This window comes from Struthio camelus, chromosome 6 (assembly GCF_040807025.1).
Source record: "Struthio camelus isolate bStrCam1 chromosome 6, bStrCam1.hap1, whole genome shotgun sequence".
Lineage (NCBI taxonomy): Eukaryota > Metazoa > Chordata > Aves > Struthioniformes > Struthionidae > Struthio > Struthio camelus.
Window position 1 is genome coordinate 10,187,991 of NC_090947.1, and position 17,376 is coordinate 10,205,366.

Sequence of the window (17,376 nt, forward strand, 5' to 3'; positions counted from 1 at the left end):
TACTTAGCTCAGCAGTGTTCATGCATGCACAGAGTAATGTTAATACCAGGTATAGAACTTATCAGTAGCAATAGTAAAGAACAGCCAGCAGCCTTCATACATCAGTACCCATAGCTTGGCAGATCCTATAATAAGCTAAAAATTGATGTTTGTTCATCTGACTCTCTTTTCCAGTTGTTGTATGGGCTTAATTTCATTAAAACCATGGTATCTTTTTCAGGTGGAGAGGTCTACAGTTTTGGAAAACTTCCCTGGAGAACAGGACCAGAGGAGTCATATGCTAATAGTCCCGTCTTAGAAAATAGTCTGCTTGGGCAGCATGTTATTACAGTGGCAGCTGGCAGCTTCCATAATGGAGCCGTAACAGAAGGTGGTGTGGTCTACATGTGGGGAAACAATTCTGCTGGCCAATGTGCAGTTGCTAATCAACCATATGTGCCAGAACCGCAACCCATCAGTATTTCTGATTCGGAAACCAGTCCTCTGCTATCGGTCAGGATTTTGCAGCTAGCATGTGGAGAGGAGCACACCCTGGCACTATCGCTAAGCAGGGAGGTATGGGCCTGGGGGAGTGGCTGCCAGCTGGGTCTCATAACAACAACTTTCCCGGTGATAAAACCGCAGAAGGTAGAGCACCTGGCAGGACGCGTTGTGCTCCAGGTTGCTTGTGGAGCTTACCACAGCCTGGCTCTGGTACAATGCCTTCCTGTGCAGGAAATGAAGCCTATCCCAGAGAGGTGCAATCATTGCAGCCAACTTCTCATTACCATGACAGACAAGGAAGATCATGTAATCATATCAGATAGTCACTGTTGCCCACTGGGTGTAACACTGGCTGATACCCGAAGAGAAAATCTTCTCTCCTGTCCTTCGTTGGAGACCCTAGAAGGAAAAAGTGTAGCAGGTAGCCAAAGTGAAGATTGTCAGAAATCCATTGTGGAAGAACATATGCTTGTTGCTTTAGAATCTGATGGAGCAAGCATGCTTTCCAACAGTGATGGACAGGAAGATAGTGGAATCTCTAGTCCTGCAAATATTCTGTTCCCCGACAAAAAAGAAGTGAAAGAGTACAATTTGTCAGATAATTCATTAAATGAGAGCCTGGAGAAAAGCATCAGTACAGAACCTGAGCAGGTTGGTACCTAGTAACCAGCTCTTAATGTGCTACAACTCCTCTTATGCTGTGTACATGATGTTTTGTGTTTGAACTGATAACAAATGAAGTATTCTGTTAGCGTTTAATGTAAGTAGGGTGTTTCTGTAGTTTCAAAAAGTGTTTTTTCTCTGTGATGGCTCTCAGCTTGTACGTGGAAGTTTTTGTCCACCATCCTTATTCAGTTGTAAGCTGCCTTTAATGTGAGCAGCCTTGACAGTGCTCCAGCGTTGCCTCTGTGGTCCATAGTACCAGAACCAAGACGGCCTATTTCCCGTTCTCTTCTCCAGCCCTTTATTGATGCATGCATTTCCTGTCTGTGTGGGACAGTAAGCTGGTACTTGGCTATTTTACCCTTAAGGTAAAACTTTCTTTTCTCTACATAGAACGAATCCCTTACAAATCTGTCTAATTTCTCAATCAAAAATTATGGATGGAAGTAAAGATTGAAAAGATAATGTTAAAATGTAGTCTAAAGGCCTCTGATGTTAATCGTGTTTGTTCCATGAAACTATAAAAGGGATGGGAAACGAGTAATATTTGTTTTGCTTTGGATGATGCAGAAAATGATTCAACTGTACTGTTTTAATGCTATTGCAGAATAGTAAAGTAATAACTTCTTAATAGACTTCAGAAAACGTTTGACAAAGCTTCAGGAAACACTGTTCTCAGCTCTCCGCCCAAATACTACCTATTCAACTAATTAAAAAATATATATATTTTAAAGGGGAGGAGGAGAAAGGAAAATACAAGCCAAAAACTATTAGACAGAAAACTAGTCTAACAGAATTCTGTAGTCATTCTCATGTTGTGTATAAGTCTTTTTTTTTTTTTTTAATAATTACTATAGGAGTTTTTTCAGTATACTTCTAGGGAATAAATATCACCATTTAACAGGACTTATTTTTTTGTCATCATCTCTGCTTCCAAAAAGAAAAACATTAAGTAGTATTAAAAATAAAAGAAAATATCCCATAACTTTGTTATGGTGTTAGAGTTTCAGCAAGTTTCCCTACCATGAGGGAAACTTATTTTGGAGAAAGAAGTGTTATCTTAATACAGTTATCCTTCCTTTAGCTTTTTGCTGAGACAAATGTGATCCAGCAGTTGTGAGCTCCTCAGGCTCATCTAAGCACTCCTGCCATTGGGAAACTACTGAAACAAGTAGTTTCATGCTGCCTTTCTCAGCTCCCTGTTCTATTAACTATGCTTTATATGGATATGACAGTAGCGTAAGTGGACATATAGCACGGAATGGTCTTAAGATAGACCTTGCAAAATGAATCAATGAATCATTCTGTTTGTTCCCTTTTTAATATATTAAAATATATATTTATTATATACTTATTATAATAAATATATATTTTAATATATTAAAAAGGGAACATATATTTCTGTAAATACAATGTGCTCACTGATGCACTTTAATCAGTGACAGAGAAGCTGCTAATAAGCCAAAAATTAAATCCCTTTTTGTTTTGCAAAGGCACAATTTTTGTTATTTAAAAAAAAAAAAATCCACACCTTCTTATGGATGAGCTACAAGGAACAGACAAAGCCCACTTCATATAGAAGTGGTGCTTAGTCTTACCTTACAAAACGTGATTCTGCGGAATGGACTTACATGTAGGTATAAAAAGCTTCATCACAGTGTCTCATTCAGTTTAGGACATAGTTTGAACAGTGAATATGTATATTGCTGTCCCACTGTTACATGCTCTGTGATATGATATGCTTTGATTTTTTTTTCCTTTGGTTTTAGCCTTCTCAAGAACAACTCAGTGCTTGTATCTTGGCCCCTCCAAGTACCAGCACATCCGCCTTGAACAGCTTGGTGGCCTCTTGTGCGTCAGCAGTTGGTGTGAGAGTAGCTGCTACGTATGAAGCTGGAGCATTGTCTCTGAAGAAAGTAATGAACTTCTATGGCCCATCTTCAAGTGAAGTGGGATCTCAATATGGCAGCGGTTCCCCAGGGCCTGAAGGTCTGAAAGACAGTAGAGAAGAGCAGGTCAGACTGGAATCCATGCAAGGAAAGAAGAGTTCCAGTTTAGTAGATATTAGAGAGGAGGAATCTGAAGGAGTCAGCCGAAGACTTTCCCTGCCTGGCTTGTTGTCACAAGGTAAGAGTGTGTGTTGGGAAATCCAAGAGACTGGAAAAGTTATAATATTGTGAAGGGTTGTACTGAAGACACCACATACTTGGATGTGAATTTAATCCCCTGCTAAAGGTCTTTGTGAATTATAAACTATGTTTGAGGACCTGACGGTGGGGGATGGGGGGAAGGGCTAGCAAGTACTGCCTTCTAATAAAATCAAAAGCATAGTGGGCTTAGGAATGCTCTTCGTGAGTGAGGTGGGCTCACTGTGGTAGATTGGGTATCTTTTACAAAATGACCTGAGACAGCTAACTGCCTTTCGTATAGGTTGCACAGCAGGTAAAGATCTGTGTGGCTGTTGATCCCTACTGCATTGGGCTGGTTTTGAGCCAAGGCCCTAGAAACAGTCTAGTTCCAATTACTAAGCTTCAAAGCTAGTGAGCTTCTTTCCTTGCAGGTTTTAATGTTGTTAATTGCTCTGTATGCAGAGTTATATGGTTTAGTTCTCTATTGATTTTTGGATCTGTGAGGAGTTTTTAGGAGTTATTGGAATACTTATGTTCACTGCAAGGATATGCTTTCTTTCAAAATATGCTTACTTTTATATATAGCTCATTTTTGTTCATTTCCTTTAGTGTAGCCACATAGTTTCCATATGCCCATTATTCTCTAATAGCCTCTAAAACTTTCTTAGGACATATCTACTTTTAGCACGCATGTTGCTTCTGTTTGAGTAACCTAGCTTCTTAGACTTTAGCGTTTGCTCTGAATCTTAATTGAGACTTCCTAGAGACGCCTTGATCAGTTATTTTGAATGATATTCCTACTGTGTAAGAAAGTCTGTGTAGTGGTGTATCTGTCTGAAATGAGGGGCTGCTTTTTTTTGTTTGTTTAAGCCTTAAACTGTTTTTTTAAGTTTCTCTTGGCTTGTTTTCAGTTTCTCCTAGGCTTTTACGGAAAGTTGGGCGGGCAAAAATGAGGACTGTAGCTCTGACTCCAACCTACAGTGGTGAGGCTGATGCTCTTTTACCGTCTCTAAGAACGGAGGTATGGAGCTGGGGAAAGGGGAAAGAAGGACAACTAGGACATGGTGATGTTCTGCCAAGGTGAGATTTCTCTGAGAAAAGTTTCTTTATTCAGCAGGTCAGTAGGAAGTCTCAAGTACTAAACTTTCAGAATTGGTCAACTTCCTTACTTTGGATTCTTTAAGCTGTCTGACTTCAGATTCTTCTAATATGTTTGATGCTATATTCTCACTAAACCTAGGTCAGTCAGAACTTCTCCCTTGTAACTGCTGTGAGTTTTGATGAAATTTTGACTGTATTGTCCTCTCTGGGGTGAGGTTCATCATGAATTTTTGCCCTTTAGAACCTTTTTTAACTAAGCTGGTTTATTGCCAAAAGATTCCATGTATTTTTCTCTAATGTGCTTGGGAAAAAATGAAACTCAAATTTTATTTTCATGTTAGGAATTCCTCTGATAGTGTTTTGGTTTTTTTCCTTTATGGGTTCTGGGGATTGACAGGCTTCAGCCACTGTGTGTGAAAAGTCTAGATGGCAAAGAAGTGATTCAGCTGTCTGCTGGTGGCCATCATTCCTTAGCTCTCACTGCCAAATCCCAGGTACAAGTGATAATATAATTTATTGCTTATTTATGACATGAGTGTCATGTTTGCTATTTTCTAGGTTTATTTTTGTTTCTTTTGCTTCTAAACATTTGTTCCCATTTGTGGGAGGAGAGTTGGAAGCACTGTGCCTAGTGGAGGTTTAGTTATATTTCTGCCTACATTTGTGCCTGTGTCATCAATATTATGTTTAAAGATTGATGACTTGATAAGGCACATTCCGTTTCTGAACATGAGAAGACAAAATCTGAGAATATAGACAGACAGTGGAGATTAGGAAGGTGCTTCTTGGTACATATATTTGATACCCTTGACTTGTGTCTGTTTGCACAGTTGATGTGTTGTACTACTGCAATTCAGTATGTGTCCGTGTGTATATGCTGTTACGTTCTGATGTTTGGCTGTGTTCTGCACAGGTATATTCATGGGGCAGGAATACTTCTGGCCAGCTTGGTCACTTAAATTCCCCAACAACAGTCCCTCGTCTTGCAAAGGTACTTTGTTTTCTATATTTTATTTTGTTCAGTTTAGGGCCTCTCTCTATAAGAGTGAGCATAAACTAATTTCTATAAACTGATCTTGGTTGTGGTTCCATGTGCTATGAAGTAGTAGATTCATTAATTACTGTGATTTATAGTGTGACACTGCTCGTTACAGGAGCCTGTGAAAATCTACGCCACAATTAATTTCTATAAATGTCAACTGTTTTGGGGGGGGGGATTCTTTTTTTTTTTGCCTTTTTTCTTCAATTTGACAGCTTTATCTTCTGATCAGATTTCACTTCTGCCTTATTGGTTTCTCTGATACTAATGTTGTGATGCTGAGACTTTGAAATAAGTGCTGTTTTGGTCGGGGACTTTTTGTCTGCTTTGGGCTTTTCACTGCATTGAGTGAATAGCCAAATTATGATTTTTGGGATAGATCGGACCCTTGACTGTATTTTCTGATGCTTGCCTATCTTTGTGGAAAACTATTTATAGAGTGTTCCTGTTTAGGCCTTATGAAAATTAATGTTCAGCTGTCTCCCACCTTCATAGAGTTTCCAGTTAAATGGAGAGGGCAGATTAGTGTCCTAACTTTCATCAAGCTTACCTGAAGTCCATTTAAAAATAAAAAGTTTATAATTTAAAGACAGTAGATCAGCTGTTGTAAAGCAGAGTGGGGGGAAAAAAACAGCAAAGCACAGCACAAATATTTGTTGATGAGACATTGATGTTGAAAAATGATGAGTTATTGCAATACTTTTGTGTGTTGTCAGGTCTATTTTTGGCTTGTGCAGCCAGAAGCATTGGGAACTCTTCTACTTCCAGCTTTGGATGATGATTTTTCATGTTTCTTCCTCCCTTTTGAATTTCAGGTGTTTGGTGACGGTGTTTGGAGCACAGCAGCAGGACCAGATTATTCCCTGTTCTTAACAGACAAGGAAGACTTCCAACCTGGATTATATTACAGTGGCCAGGAGACAACAACAGAAAAAGATTTATATGAAAATAACTGTACGAAGAGTCCAGTTCTGTTGTTATCATGTAGTAAGGTGAGTGGTGTTTCCTTTAAGTTAGTGCAGTCCTACTGGTAACTTTTGAAATGGCACAGTACAGGTTCTTCGGCTAGCTTTAAGAGTGTCTAGTCAAGGAACTGACTCCTTGTAGCCAAACCAGGAGGATGGTTACATGGGGCAACCAGGAGGCCTCTTAGTGTTGTTCTGTTTCTTGCCTGTTTATTGTCTTTCCTTGTGTCTGAGGGAAAGGGAGGTGCTTCCAATGTCTCTAATCCATTTCCTCCAATATGTGCATGTTGCAGGAGTGCACCCTCATATCATGCTTTGTTTTCACCTTCTTCATGAGTTTATTCTTTGATGCCATTGCTGCTCTTTTCTTCTGTTTCTTGAATGACTGAAGGCATTGCCTGCTTGTGCCCCAGCTCTATATTCTCTTCCATTCCCTATGAATCTATTTGCGAGTGGGTGGAAGGTCTCCCAGAGTTCTGGACCATCTTCTTCCCCCACCCTTGGCCTTTCTCTTGGGTGTAAAGGAGAAACTGAGCAAAGGCACCAGAAAGAGCATTTGCTTATTTATGGGAGAGAGGAGGCTACCCTCTTCAATTTTCATTACCAAGCTGAATCTCATTGTAGCTGCCTTGAAGTTGGTCCGAAGTGGGGGACTGTGTGCTTTGACTCCATGTCCTGCTGCAAGCTCTTTGGTTTCAGACCAGCCTGAGTTTAAGGCAGCAGGCAGGAGTCAGGCAGGGTAGAAAGCGCCTCTGTCTCTCATCTGTTCTGGATATCATTGCTCTTTCCCTAGATCTAGCAGAAGAGCAACTGGAGAGTGGTTTTGAGGAGTGCACATACACACTCATATTTTTTCTGTAAGATTGTTGCTAGCCGTTCCCTTCCCTTCTCTTACAGGGTGGCATCTCAGTCATGGGATGGTCAAACGCTCAAACGCTGAGTAGCTTTACACTATTGCATGTGAAGTAGAATTAGTGAGGAGTCAGAGTGCATCAGTGGCACTTGTGCAAACTCTGGAGAAAAATTTTGCTTCCTACAACTGTGAGCTGTAATACAAGTAGTACTAGTCCAGTTTTTTTGGGACTGTATTGTTACTCTTATTAATCAACATTAAGTTCAGAGAGTAATCATATTAAACTCTTCTTATCCTTGCTTCCTAGTTATTAGGAGAAGTAGCTAATGTGATGATGTTAGTTAATATCAGTATTGTTGATAGAACTGCAATACATTTCTTAATGCATATAAGTGATCGAACTGGTGGTCATTATCTCTTCACAAGTAACAGCTGTGTGAGCCATCTTAAAAGATGGTCCATTTGTTACTTCATAGGCTGTGTCAATACTAGGAAAACGAACAGCATTGGCTATAAATGTTTCTTCTGTTTATCGCTCTCGTACTAAGCCACTATTGAATGAATTGCTTGTCGTTATGGGTAACTGATACTGCTACTTAGCCCTAAGAAAGATATAGATCTTTTATTGCGTATCATTCTAAGCTTAACTTGGAAGGTTTAAAAAAAAAAAAAAAAAGCTGCTCTCTTTCTTTTTCCTTTTCCCCTTTCAGATAGGGTACATAAGCAACGTGATAGCTGGTGGAGACAACTGTTTGGCCTTGGTAGACAAAAACATAATGGGATATATTGCCAGTTTGCATGAATTGGCCTCTACTGAGAGAAGATTTTATTTTAAACTGAGTGAGATCAAATCTCAGGTGCTTAGACCTCTTCTAGGTTTAGGTAAGAACTTCTTTTAACTTACCCTTTGTTATCATTTCCCTTAGGTTCTAAATAATTTTTTAATGCAAAATTTAAAAGTAGCTGTATATTTTAAATACAAAGCTAAGATCTTACTCCTGTCTTGGAGCAATTAGTGAAATGCAGCTGCATTTTGATATCTGCATGATGTTATTAGTATTTGCACTTTCCTAACTGTTCCATAACTTAATGGCTTGAGCCATATTTAGTCTAAGATCATTGAATTCTTGATTCTGAATAATGTTGCCAGGAAGTGAAATTGCTGATAAAACAATGAAATAGTAGTGTGGGGGAATTAATGGATGCTCCTTATTAGTGGGTGCTCTTTTCTTGTAAAGTAAGCTAAATTGCTTTCTGTTCTGTTGCAGATAACTTGGGCAATGCAAATACAATCCAATTGTTACAGGAAATGGCAAGCAGGTTCAGCAAGTTATGCTATCTCATTGGTCAACATGGAGCTTCTTTAAGTAGTTTTCTTCGTGGAGTAAAGGAAGCCAGGAGCTTGGCCATCCTGAAGCATTCCAGTCTCTTCTTGGATAGTTACACTGAGCAAGTATCCAGTTCTCTCTCATCTTGAGTCTCTGCGAGCTTAATCTAGTGAGCAGAACAAGCCTTGAGTTAGGGGAAAGTAATCATAAGGAAAACAGCATAAGAAACTACCATGTAAACTCTATTCTTGCAATTTAAAATTTATGGAGGATATTACATAGAGAGTAATCCACTTTGTACTGAGCTATGTATCTCGAGATCTTTGTTAGTAGAGCAGACTGGACAGTTTTGGTTGTCCTAGTGTAAAACTCTGTGTAAACTCATTTTTGGCTGTTTATATATTTTGTAGAGTGACATGATTGTTACCTAATAATTAGGATATTGTAGTACAATGTAATAGAGTAGATATTGTTAGGCTACTAAGTAAAAGCTACCTTTGGGATTTAGTGTGGTTACAAAATGCCTTACCAAAACTTAGTAACTAAAAATTGCATCCTGGATGAACAATTCTTCTATCCTGGTATTTGCCAAATAACTGGCATTATGCCTCTCACCTGGAAGCTTGAGCTACTCTATTACCCAGAATTAAGTCTGAATTATATTCATGTGCTTAGTTGGTTTGGGAGGTGAAAATCTATGTGATTAGGTTGTCTGATGTCTTTATCCTCAATAACTTTTGTAGCTACTGGATCGTTTCAACCTAACTTAGCAGAGGTCTCAACGTACTTAATTCCTATAGGCTTTTGTGAAAATACTGGCTTGACAGAGGGGGAGACCCTAAAAATGTCCTCTCTGAAGGTAGTCTCAATTACTAGACACCTGAAAATCCATATGAGAACAAAGTTTCAAGATCACAAACTTCATTTGCTATGCAGTAGTCTTTTGAATATGCAGTAAGTTTGTTTGTTTTTTTTTAAACTCAACAAGTTTATCAAATGAGTTGTTCATAACTGTAGGAAGGTATTCTCTTCTCTTCTCTTGCTATCTCTCTGATTTCAATTCTTTTGTAACTTGGATTTCCAGAGCTGGTTTTTGTTATTGCTCAGACTAGGTTTTTCTTAATTTCTTTTTTGTCCCTGTCAAAGACTGAAATATCTATTTTCTGTTGTCTTTGTTATTGCCTGTTTTCTGCTGTCCACCTCTGTTTTCTTAATGCTTTACACATTTCTGTGTATGGCGTTGAAACCTATGTGTGCTCCTCATCTTAGCATCTTCCAAGGGTCCATCAAGCAACATGAGTACTGTCTGTTAATTGTGTTGAACTGAGACCTCTCCCCTTGGAGAAAAGTGTCCTGAATTATTTCTTCATGGTTTTGTTTTTCAGTAGGGGAGAAGCAAGAGGTAGAATTTTGAATAGCAGGAAAAAAGAAATTCCCATCTTGAAGATAATTAGAAGCTAGCAGCCTTCATCTGTAGAAACAGATGACCTGCTCTGTACATGTCTAATTTTGGGGAAAACTCCAAAATTCAAAGGGGGAAACTCCAAAGTTTCTGTTCCAAAGTAATCTCTCTGCATTGCACTAGTGGCAGCAAAAAGATGGGAGTAATGCATGTCCTACCTTCAGTATGAAAAGTGAATGCTAAGTACGTCAAGTAGCTCATTGTTTAATATTTTCTCAAGTAGTTAAACTTCTAGAGTAAAACGTGCAGCTGTCATTGGTAAGCAGTTGAAATGTCAACTGTTGTCATTTTCCAGAGATGTTTTTAGTTTGAAACTGAAGCTATCTTTTCTTTCTTGGTTTAGGTATTGCACGTCAGTAACAAACTTCCTGGTAATGGGAGGATTTATGCTCCTTGCAAAGCCAGCAATGTAAGAAAACCTTTACCGTTATTTTCTAGTTGATCAAAAACTCCAAACAATTGTATTTTGAAGAATTGTATGCGTATATGTGCATGTATGTAGCAACAAGCATGTGATAACTCAGTGTCAGCATACTTAAGTACTAGTTTCTTTTCCATCAGAGGAAGAAAGTCACTTGCTCTCAGATGTGATAACAATTTAAGTTTAAATGCTGCTGATTGAGTGCAGTTGCTTTATCTTGAAAGTGGAGAAAGGAGAGGGAAAAAGCATAAAGTGTAAATTCTGTGAAATCTGAATAAGTACATCGGATAAGATTCTTTAAAGCTTAGTCTTAAGGCTAAATTTTTGTCATCTATTCAGTGTTTACTGATACTTATAAAACACAGACAGCAAACTTTCTTTAAGAATTAAGAGTAGGTGATACCAATTCTATTTAGTTTGAGTTCTCTAAATTTACAGAAGTGTTGTGTTGTATTTTTGCGTTATTTCAGAGCATTTTTTGCACAGGTATCCTCTATGATACTTTACTCTCTTTACTCTCAAAGATACTTTACTCTGTTTCGTGTATGAATGCTCAGAGCATTAAATAAATGCTATGTCTTGAGGCCTGAGACAATATCTTTGAAGTTATAGATCTCAGAGTAAAGCCTTTTCTCCGTTAAAAATATTTTGAAAATAGAGTAATGGCACTGTGCATCTTCCACCCTAGTGCTGCGAAAAAGTTGTTGTAATGAAGAGTTTGTTTGCTGATGTCAGCAGAACTACATTCCTTCCTAAATTCAGTAATTTTGGTGGTGTTCTATTAAAGCTGTTTATGGAGCGCTTTTAACATAGCGTGAGCAATGGTACTGGAAGTTCTTTGAAATGGCAAGGTACCTAATACAAGAAATCCTTGGCACCTGAGGACTAGTGCCAATGGCTAAATATAAAATCCTACTGCAGAGAGATACCGACAGTCTTTTTTTAAGGTGAATTACAGCAAGTCTGAGTTCAAGTTGCAGCTAGCTAACTAAGCGTAAGTTTGTTTATACTTAGTGTTGAAAAGTTCTGGATGCAGAAACGACTTGTAGTGAATTCTTCACATCAGGTGTCACTGTCATGTGTGACTGCTTTTCCTACTGCAACCAGGGTCTCATTAGGCAAATAACACTTTTTCAAGTTCTGAAGCTTCAGGGAGGAGATGTTTTAGAAGTTTTGTTCCGTTACTTGCAACGGGAAGGCAAGACTATCTTTGCAGTTAATGATTCTATGTTTAGAGCCCCCCTGCCCTGCAGGATACTGTCTCAGGCAATGGTTAGTGATGTCAGCTTGGCTCTTACAGATATTCTGCAATGTGAATTTGTTACAAGTAGTCCTTTTCTTTTTTTTTTCTTTTTTTTTGTACTAGTTTCAGTAGAAATCTTCACTGTTGGCAGGTTTTTGGGGTACTTCATCTGAAAGAGTAGACAAGACCTATACTCATGATGAATCTATTATTATATAACACTTTCTATAGAGAGACCCCTCCCATATGAGGACCTCAAAAATGCAAATCATCCAGATTGTTAAATTTACAAGTAAGAAATATGATTTCCTCTCTAAAGAGGACTTTCTTCCCAATGTTTGTTGATCAAAAGTTCCTAAATCTCCTTAGTAGGCCTAGACAAGGTACGTGAGTCTGGTATGTGTGAAACGGCATCTTACTAATGTAGAACTCTTAGGGACTCTGCTGAGCAGTTCTCTGAGCTGTTTCTTTGTCCCTGGGGCTTGCTTTCTCAGCCTCGCTTGATTCTTGCAGCTTGCTGTTCTAACGCTTCCCAGCTGGACGTGTATTACTTCAAATATGTGTCATATATGCCAGCACATGTGTGCACACAGATATGATGGAGGAGAGGGGGGAAAAAAATAGGCTTGTTTTCCTTTTAGTGAAGAATTCCTGATTTTTGTGTGCTAATACGCTGTCTTCAGAATCATTTCCCTCTTCTTCTCTGAACTAGATTAGTTCTCCCTCTTGGAAATCAGACTGAGGATTGAACAGATTTCCTGCCTTTCTTTGAGGTAGGATGTAATTTTTCTAGTTAGGGGGAAACTGGTTAGTTTCCTTGAAGGACAGGGGTGGGGAAGAGATTGTTTGGCTATACTTAAGGAAGCGCACTGGAGCAAAGTTAAGATCCTTTCAGGCCATCTCATGAGTCTGTCAACAGTGTTGGAAACTCACTACTCTTAACAATTACGGGGAAGTCATTCCATCTGTCTTAGCTCTTTGGCTAAAAGTTAAAGGGGAAAAAGGCAATTAGTAACTCTCCAAGTGGGGAAAACTAGTCAACTTTCTTCAACCAATTTAATGACTGAGCATGTGAGTAGAAATCAACAAGCAAGTTGTGTTGCAGTTGGCAGAGATCTGCATGACTGTATTATAGCAGTTCCTTAAAAATTGGGAATAGATTAATGAGCGGCATGTGTTTGTCTTAATTTTTACTGGTTTATGATAATCCAAAAGGGGCGTTCTTGGCTAGCATCACTGATTGTGCAAGTAAAACAGCACTTATGTCAAACTGTCTTTTTCTTCTTTCTTCCTTCTGTTCCCCAATGGTCCCATCATTTAGAGACTTCTTGAGTAAAAACCAGGAGCTGTTACAGAAACTATCTGAGGTGAATGAGGAAAACACTCAGCTAGTGGAAGTTCTAAATGCTCTGTTTTTCATGCCGTTTGGACGACTTCATAATTATGCTAGAACTTTGCTAAAGCTTGCTACATGTTTTGAAGTGGTAAGCAGTCTTTGGTTATCTATAACTGAATAAATATACATGTGAAACTTACAGCTCAGAAGTAACCGTATGAAGCGAGTGCCAGGTAATTAGTCTGCAGCAAAGCTACCTCAAACTTATATTTGTTGCAGGGAAAGATTGTACACGTTTACTTGCACGTTCTTACATGTGCTTGTACATATCACATGACAAGCAAAAATGTATTAGCCTTCCATAACTTATTTGTGTGTCTGAGCTCTTAATAGCAAATGTATTATCTTGTTTGCCTGTTCTTCATCAGTTCCATCTGGCATCATTAGCATAGTGATCCTTGGCTTTAATATTGTACTAAAAATACTGCATAAATATTAGTTAGACTTTCGTCACTTAGGCATATATAATTATGTTCCTTTGAAAGCAAGGATGACTGACTAGGAATAACAGCTACTTGATCGCTCATCCCATTATAGTCATTTAAAGTATTCCTCCTGAAAGTAGTAGTGTTTCTTCAGCTACAGCCTGTGAGGTGCCAGTGAGGATTAATTATTAACATACAATGTTTGCATGATTGCTTTTAATGCTCGGGGAACCTTTCTCATAATACTCAGCACACCAATAGGATATGTGACTAAGAAAGTAACTTAGCTTCCTGTTTTACTTTATTAACCAGATGAGCTGTCATACATTCAAGTGCTGATTCAATAAAATGGACTGTTACACTGAAGCTTGGTTAATGTTGTTGGTACATTCAGAAGCACTCTCAGGACCGTCTTTACTTTGTGCCCTATAGGCATCTCCAGAATACCAAAAGTTACAGGATTCTAGTTCTTGTTATGAGAGCCTTGCTGTCCATCTTAGCAGAAAAAGGAAAGAAGCAGAATATACACTGGGCTTCTGGAAGACCTTTCCTGGGAAAATGACGGTATGATGGCATTTGTCAGTCCATTAGCAGCTGGAACCTCTTGCTGTTAGCATTGTACCTTGTGTCTATACTGATGCTACTGTCCCAGTTGCACTTCTCATTCTTTTGAGCGTTCTTGCTGTAGTACTTCAACTTCAGAAAGGTTTGACCTTTCTGATAGCCCTGACCTTCAATCAAAATCGATAAGAAGTAAGCTTCTGTGACTTTTATTTTTAACCCTACTTGTAGGACTCCTTGCGGAAGCCAGAACGTCGTTTAATCTGTGAAAGTAGCAATCGGGGGTTGTCCCTGCAGCATGCTGGGAGATTCTCTGTCAACTGGTTCATTCTCTTTAATGATGCTCTGGTGCATGCTCAGGTAAGACAGCTTGTCTCCTGGAGCAAAAGCTTTTTCTGCTTTAAACAAAATCACGTATTTTCCATATAGCAAAGGAAGATTTTTGTACCGTTCATCGCAATGTTGTTTGAACACATGAAAGTGATAATGTTTCCATGTTTCCAAATAAAATGGAAATGATCTATTAACAGGTGCTTTTGTTGCTGTTGTCTTGTGGCTGGCATAGTTTCTGTTGGCTACTTTTGTAAGCATGGTGCATAGGAGGAGCCTGTAATGCTCTATTTTCCTTAGTCTTTGAAGAGAAGGAAAAAATTGTTTAGAGAAGGTGCAGTGAGGGGTGGGGGAGAGTATGCATCAGTATTTGAAGTTTCTCTTCTCCCTCCCTCCCTTTCTCCTTGCCTACAGTTCTCAACGCACCATATTTTTCCCTTGTCCACACTGTGGGTAGAGACTCTTTCAGAAGAAGCTGGTAATGTGTAAGTATTCTTATTTGTGATGCTGAAATAATCAGATGTGTTGGGAAGGGAAGATGAGGGTTCTGTGACCGATTGAACTAAGTATTGTAAACTTGGAGCAGAATAGGATGCAATCACATGGACCCATCTTTTTTTGTGTTGGAAGGCTTTTGTTGTATTTATAGGCCTTAAAAACAGACAGACAAAAAAAAAAAAACCTCCTCAGAACTAAGTTGTATAAACACTGGGAAAAAACGTGGAGGCAAGAGGGAAGTGGGTAGTCATTTCTGGTTCTTTTTACTGCTGACTTTATACTAAAATGAATGCTACCTGGGGTGAGGGAGGGAAGCTGCAGTATTCATGCTCTAAGGAACCTTGCCCTCTGCAGGATGAAATTTCACTAGGTTAAAGTATTTGTTTATTTTTTCTGTGTAGGAATGGTTTGAAGATTACAACTCCAGAAGAACAGTTTGTTCTTCTTTCCTCAACACCACAGGAAAAGGTAAGCACATCTGCAAATGTTGCATGGCTTCAGTGATATGAATGAAATTTTTATCTCCTACTCTGAAACCAAATGGGGAGAAATACTGCCTAATATTAACCAAGAATGAAGTCTTTTTACAACTTGGCATGCTGTTTGGCCGGTAGCAATGGTACAATTTACAATACTGTACTGAGGAACAAAAAGGAGATCGTAATAGTTGTCTTAAAGGTGAGATTGAATGCAAAGACAGATGTTAACTAAATTCTGTGATTAAACACTTTGTTTCAGACCAAGTGGTTGAGGGCAATAAGCCAAGCAGTGGATCAGGCCCTTAGAGGGACCTCAGACTTAATCCTACACGGAGCTGGTGGGAACATTCCACGACAGGAACCTCCTATTTCTCGTAGCGCCAAATACACCTTCTATAAAGACCCTCGACTTAAGGATGCCATGTACAATGGGAGATGGCTTTCAGGGAAACCCCATGGCAGGTAAAAGTATTTGAACCTAACAGTCTGAGAACGAAATGAAGTGGCTGCCGTATCAATAAGAAGTAGATTCACTCACAGAAAGTGTTTGTGAAGTGTTAAGTGAACTGATTAACTTGTACTTTATGTATTTTCCAGAGGGATCCTTAAGTGGGCGGATGGCAGAATGTACTCTGGGACTTTCCGGACTGGGCTGGAGGATGGGTAAGATCCTCTCCCTACCTGCAGAGACAGAGGGCAAGAAAACAAAACTTACTATAGGTGAAAACAAGCAAGTCCTTTTACTTAAAGGTTTTGCAACAAGTCTCATTGATTCAGGGTTATGCACACTAACAAAATATAGATATCTATCCATTTATATATGTCGATACATAGAGAAGAAGCTATCATTTATCCAGAGGCATATTCTCCTTCACGACAGATGATAATTGCTTGCTAAAAACTTGCCCTTTCAAAAAACCTAAAACTAACTTGGTTAATCAGCTGCACAAGAGAAGGAGGGAATGGTAAATAAAAAGAATGGGGGGGGGGAAGGGTGTAGAGCCTCTTCAGAAAACTGAAACAAACAAGTTGTGGGTGTCATTCTTCCTTGGCATACTGATAATCTGAGCAATTTTATGCCACTGTTCGAGCATAATTGGAAGCTAGAATCTTTTTATTTTAACTTTCTTTGTGGTAATATATGTTCTTGCCTTTCCCTGGAGCAAAGGTGTATTTGAGTATCAAGACTTGAAGCAAGCAACAATTTTTTTTAAACCTAGCAAGACAACCAAGTTTGAAGCAGATTTAGAATGTGAGAAGACTTGTAGCTTTTTGAAACCTGAGAAAAACACTGCGGTATGGGAGAGGGAGGAGAGCTTAAAACAGGCCAAAAACAAATAGGAGAAAAGCAGTACATGATCAACTGATGTAGTGATGCTGAAACTCCTGCTTTCTCTTAAAAAAATAAAAACATAAAATCTAGCTGTTGTAGGTGAAGAGATGCACTAAAAATAACATGAAGCATTCTGATTGTAGAGTGGGTTTGGGGTATGTATCAGTTTCTGTTCTGATAGAATGGATTAGTATTATAGCTGCTTGTGTTCCCTTCTCATGCGTTGGCAGGTATGGTGAATACAGAGTGCCAAACAAAGCACTGAACAAAGATGACCACTATGTGGGTTACTGGAAGGAAGGCAAAATGTGTGGACATGGAGTCTACAGGTAATGCGTGAACTTGTGTTCCTCTGATTGCAGAAGGCAAGAGGAATATGTAATCTAAGGGGGATGTGGACCTAACCTGAAGTTTCACCAGTGCTTTCCAGTAGCACTAAATTTCCGTTAATTCTTTGTCACACGGTTGACTTTCCAAGCTCCTGTGTGTTGCTTTCTTGCTGCATTTCCAGACTTGTGATTCTAGTTAGCTTGGCTTATTTTTTGCATTTCTCTTGGATGACGGCTCACAACACGTTCTTGTGCTGTGGTCTGTTACAGATCTCCATTCTAATGTTGCTACCATCTTTCAATAAGCAAGGATATTCTTTTCTTCTGAGAGATGAGTA

The 17,376-nt window shown here is 39.0% G+C and overlaps 1 protein-coding gene across 15 annotated transcripts in view; it reads left to right on the top strand.

Moving 5' to 3' along the window:
- ALS2 (alsin Rho guanine nucleotide exchange factor ALS2) overlaps positions 1–17,376 on the top strand; it is a 61,628-nt gene that overhangs the window by 28,410 nt on the left and 15,842 nt on the right. For all 15 annotated transcript variants that reach the window (XM_068948120.1, XM_068948128.1, XM_068948123.1 and 12 more), the window contains 17 exons: positions 221–1,134; positions 2,916–3,273; positions 4,187–4,355; positions 4,774–4,870; positions 5,290–5,367; positions 6,231–6,407; positions 7,944–8,115; positions 8,502–8,682; positions 10,367–10,432; positions 13,009–13,171; positions 13,941–14,072; positions 14,301–14,429; positions 14,814–14,884; positions 15,299–15,365; positions 15,636–15,838; positions 15,974–16,039; positions 16,940–17,038. In XM_068948120.1, coding sequence (XP_068804221.1) covers positions 221–1,134; positions 2,916–3,273; positions 4,187–4,355; positions 4,774–4,870; positions 5,290–5,367; positions 6,231–6,407; positions 7,944–8,115; positions 8,502–8,682; positions 10,367–10,432; positions 13,009–13,171; positions 13,941–14,072; positions 14,301–14,429; positions 14,814–14,884; positions 15,299–15,365; positions 15,636–15,838; positions 15,974–16,039; positions 16,940–17,038 — 3,142 coding nt within the window. The remainder of the gene's footprint in view (positions 1–220; positions 1,135–2,915; positions 3,274–4,186; positions 4,356–4,773; positions 4,871–5,289; positions 5,368–6,230; positions 6,408–7,943; positions 8,116–8,501; positions 8,683–10,366; positions 10,433–13,008; positions 13,172–13,940; positions 14,073–14,300; positions 14,430–14,813; positions 14,885–15,298; positions 15,366–15,635; positions 15,839–15,973; positions 16,040–16,939; positions 17,039–17,376) is intronic.